Source organism: Otolemur garnettii, unplaced genomic scaffold, assembly GCF_000181295.1.
Source record: "Otolemur garnettii isolate 467f Iridium unplaced genomic scaffold, OtoGar3 scaffold00168, whole genome shotgun sequence".
Lineage (NCBI taxonomy): Eukaryota > Metazoa > Chordata > Mammalia > Primates > Galagidae > Otolemur > Otolemur garnettii.
The window spans coordinates 3,502,389-3,507,096 of NW_003852563.1; the positions used below are offsets into that span (position 1 = coordinate 3,502,389).

The window sequence follows — 4,708 nt, forward strand, 5'->3', positions numbered from 1 at the left end:
GAATACCTTGAGGCCAAGAGTTTAAACCAGCCTAAGCAACATAGCAAGACCCTATCTCTACTATAAAAAAAGAAATTTAAATTTGCCAGCCATGGTGGCACATGCCTCTAGTCCCAGCTCCTTAGAGGGCTGGAGGCAGCAGGATTCTTAAGCCTAGAAGTTTGGGGGTGCAGCAATCTATGATCATGCCCCTGCACTCCAGCCTGGCACTCAAGAAAAAAACTGTATTGACTAAATATTAGTTTTGAACATATTTTCATTATTCTGTACGACTAAGTACTATGGCTGTGTCAAGAAAAAGCGCCTTCACATTTGTTGGAGCAGAGAGCTACACCAGCTGCTATTCACCTAATATCATTTAATTTGAAGTGATAACAAACTATAGTTATTTAGATTTGGGTATATGGCAGCCTTTTCCTCAAAAATAAAGTGAGCCTGTTAGTTCAAGAAAAATGACCCATGACATTCGTTGCCTATGATAAAAATTCAAAGTTCAAGTAAAAATTAGCATTTTGGGGACCACTTTTACCTACCACAGTGAGTACGACCACTTTCTAATACATACAGTTTCAGACATACACAGAGGGGATACTATTAACTAAGTTTTTTTCATCTTATAGAATGAAAGACATCAACATTTCGAAAATCTACATAACTCAGTGAAGGCAGTCCCCAGGTAACAAACAAGGTAGGCTCTGTAGGTTTGTTCCTAAGTTGAAGTTGTATGTAAATTACAACAGGTACATTTACCTATGACCTGTTATAGCCCCTATTTGTAATTGTGAGTCGTATCAGTTGGATGTTTGTAGCTCAGAAACTTCCTGTAATAGCCTAGCTATGTCAGTTAGTGCAAACTGTATGTAAAGTCGTACGTTTGTAACTCGAGGACAATGACATGATGTCATAAGGCATGCATGGATAAAAGATGCAAAGTACAAAATACATCAGTGAATTTTAACTAAACAGAGTATGAGAAGGTCACTGATATGATTTCAAAATTTAGACGCAGGACCAAAGAATATTCATGGTTATTTGAAAAGACTTTAAAAACATGCTTTTTCCAACTATGTCTCTGTATAAGATCAAATTTTCTTCCTAAAGCTCAATCAGTAACACCACATCACAGCAGCGTGAACGGCGAAAGAGAATTCAAAAAGACATTAAAGAGATTTCTGAAACTACAAACCAATGCCACTCTGACCACAAAATGTTTTGGAAAAATTATTTTTCATCAAAAATATTATTTATATTATGAAATGATTATAACCATTTTAATTAATAAACATTTAGAAAAATATAAAAAATAACAGTGGAAATATAGATAGGTAATAACCTATACAAAAATACTTTCTGGTCCTGAATAACTTTTTAAGAGCATTAAGAGTCTGAAACCAAAAAGTTTGAGAGTCTTAGGTCTAGAAGTACCAACAATGAGGAGCAAGAAAGTTATTTACCCATCTTCAGACCCAGTGGTTCAAGAGGGGTAGAGAGTAAACAGCCACCACTAAGTGGGATTCAGGAAAAGCAACGTTCTCATAGATCAGCCAGGTTTCAGATGGCGTGAAGTGGTGAAAAGATATTTACTATTTCCCTTCTAAAATACCAACTTTTCCCCTCTTTAGCAGATCAGTCCTCTCACACTGAGTAGTCTGTTATTACTGCAGCCTGGAAAAAAGGTGTGGCAGCTCTAGGTTAGTTCCCACTTCTAAGGTCAAGATCTTTTATAAACTTCAAACTATTATGTACACTAGCAAAATGCAATATAAATAAGCTTCTTCCTACCAATTTCACTTCCACTTCCCCCGTCTTGAATACTCCACAATATGATGCTGCTCTCCGAGGCCACGGCCACCATTTTGTCTTTGTCTCCATGTGGACCTCCGACCACTTTTGCATTTAAAGCTACTCGTTCAATAGTCCAGTCCAAATACGGGCTTGTAAACACTTGTTGCCATCCTGAAGATTCCTTGATTCTATTAAGAACAGACACATATGGTCGACTCAGCAGCAATTAAGCAAATAGAATATATTCTGTTAATTCTGTAAATCAATGTACCAGAAAAAGTATCACAGCTATCCATCTATATTTCTGTTTATTAAATATAAAATATTTTTCATATGTACCTACAAAGCCAGAATATTATCCCTGAGGTACCTTATATTTACATCATAGGACAGAGAACTACTTCAAAATAGACTTCTGTATTTCTCCAAAAAATAATTTTGGAAAATCCTCCCAAATTTTAAAAAACTTTAAAGACTTAAAGAAAGATGAAAGATGGTTTTTAACTTTTACATTTCTCCACAAAAAGTGCTGTAATTTTCTATGGGAATTATTGACAAAAATCAGATTTAGAATTATTATTATTCCTTTCAGTTATTAATCAGTTTGTCAATTGTTATTACTAACTAAAATGACGTGCACTGAACCTATTGTTTTTTTTGTACTTCAGCTCACGTCCATCCACGCAAACTAAGGGAGTGTACCATACACATTTTAGTATCTGAACAATTATACAGAGTGAGGCTTTGAAAACCCTTTTCTGAGAACTCTGGTTTTTAAAGTGTAAGTGCAAAACTTTATGGGACTATTGATTATCCACACATGAAAGCTAATACACTCTTTAATATTTATCAGATAATGCCTGTCAATTAATATCTAATTTCTCTGATAAGACCTGCCAATCAGTAATTTTTTCTGCTCCATCTTAATTTGTTTTAAGATGTTTTCTATGTGATTATGCAGCAAGCCTTCATACATTTAGAGCCTAAAAATGTATGTGATCATAAATGTAAGGACTTATGAAATATTCTTAAACTAAGACAAATAACACAAACAAAATTGTACAGTTTCTCCTTGTTCTGCCTAAAGAAAACAAACAGAAAATGAAGGACAAGAAGTGATCCTGACATATTCATTGCAAAATCAAACTCTGGTATTGGTTAATAATGGTCAATGAAGGACCTAAACAAAAATATATCAGCTTAATTTACATTTAAATACACATGCTATGGTAATACAATTATAATTCATAAAAATGTACAACTCAGTCTTGTTAACAATTTGAATAATTAATGATTTCCTTACTTAAGCTTCAAAGCAATAAAGGAAAACATACATCAACTTTTTCTAAGCACTATAAGGTCTGTAATTACCCTCTTCAGCCACCAGAGGGGATCCATGTGTTAAGAGAAACCAATGAAATGATTATCTAAAAACCTCTAAAATTTGACGACACTGAAAAACGAAATGTACATGCCTTTAGGGATTATCAGAGAGTGGGCACAAAGCAGGGACTGCCAACACTTCAAGAATATCACAACATGCTGCTCTGTGGATACAGACATATGCTAGGTTCACAGCAGTAATCAGTAAAGAGATGCTGCCCAAGAGTTCAAGGTTGCTATGAGCTGTGATGCCACAGCACTCTACCAGGAGCAACAGAGTGACACTCTCTCTCAAAAAACAAACAAACAAATAAAAAACCTCTATTGGGTGGCATGTGTGGCTCAGTGGGTAGGGTGCTGGCCCCATATACCGAGGGTGGCAGGTTCAAACCCGGCCCAGCCAAATCGCAACAACAACAAAAAAATAGCCAGGTGGTGTGGCGGATGCCTATAGTCCCAGCTGCTCAGGAGGCTGAGGCAAGAGAATTGCCTAAACTCAGGAGCTGGAGGTTGCTGTGAGCTGTGATGTCATGACACTATATTGAGGGCGATAAAGTGAGACTTTGTCTCTATTAAAAAAAAATGAATAAAGTGATGCTGAATCAATTTAATCAGGTGAATGAAGTGATCTTATGATCATTAACTTAGGAATATAAAAAATAATAAAGCAAATAATATGTAATCTCATCTTTTACAGAGCTCTTACTTCTAAGCTGCTTTTCTCTACAGCAATTAGGGTATTATAAAGAAATGCCAAAAAACGATAAAGTAATCAGAATGGCCCATATAAGAGTAAATGTAACTAACAATTACAGAATTTAAAATACAGTATATAAATTTACTTCTATTTTTGAATTAAGAAAAAAATGTATTTGTTCTATATTATTCACAAAAATAATACAGGATTTAAAATATGTAAAACAAATAATGAACTCTGATTAATTCAGTATTCCCTGTCCTTACTGCTGCCTAGTGAACCAACACTCTAAGACAGCTATGCAAAGAATATAGTTAGTTTCTGCATTAACACCTCCAAGAAATATAGTAGAGAGGATATGTCCTACAAGATTCTGAAACTCCTTATAAACACACTGTCCCTCAACTGATATGGAAATAAACAAATATGGCATAAGGACATAAGAAAGAATTCACAAACAGATCTAAGTATTAACATAAACCTAATGCAAGATAAAGGAAAATTTCAAATTCAGTAAGAAAGGAAGATTTATGTAATCAACTGTCACAACGTTATTAGCTACTCTGGAGAACAAAACAAATTCTTAAATCTCACACTACATACAAAAAAGTAAATGTTACATGGATTAAACTTTTGAAGTAGAACATAAGCTGGAAGAGGGTAGTAAGTTATATAACTATGTTTTATTAATACAAGTTACACTGTCATAACCAGTAAGAAAAAGGGACATAAAAATAAAGACTAACAATACAGAACATCAGTGAACGCAAGTAAAGAATATAGGGGTATTCACCATACTGCTTTTTGTATTTTTTTTTTTTTTTTTTTGAGACAGAGTCTCAC

General features: G+C 34.5%; 1 protein-coding gene across 3 annotated transcripts in view; it reads right to left on the reverse strand.

The window, feature by feature from the left end:
* KCTD3 (potassium channel tetramerization domain containing 3) overlaps positions 1–4,708 on the reverse strand; it is a 66,801-nt gene that overhangs the window by 47,639 nt on the left and 14,454 nt on the right. For all 3 annotated transcript variants that reach the window (XM_003800143.3, XM_023519281.1, XM_023519282.1), the window contains exon 9: positions 1,783–1,973. In XM_003800143.3, coding sequence (XP_003800191.1) covers positions 1,783–1,973 — 191 coding nt within the window. The remainder of the gene's footprint in view (positions 1–1,782; positions 1,974–4,708) is intronic.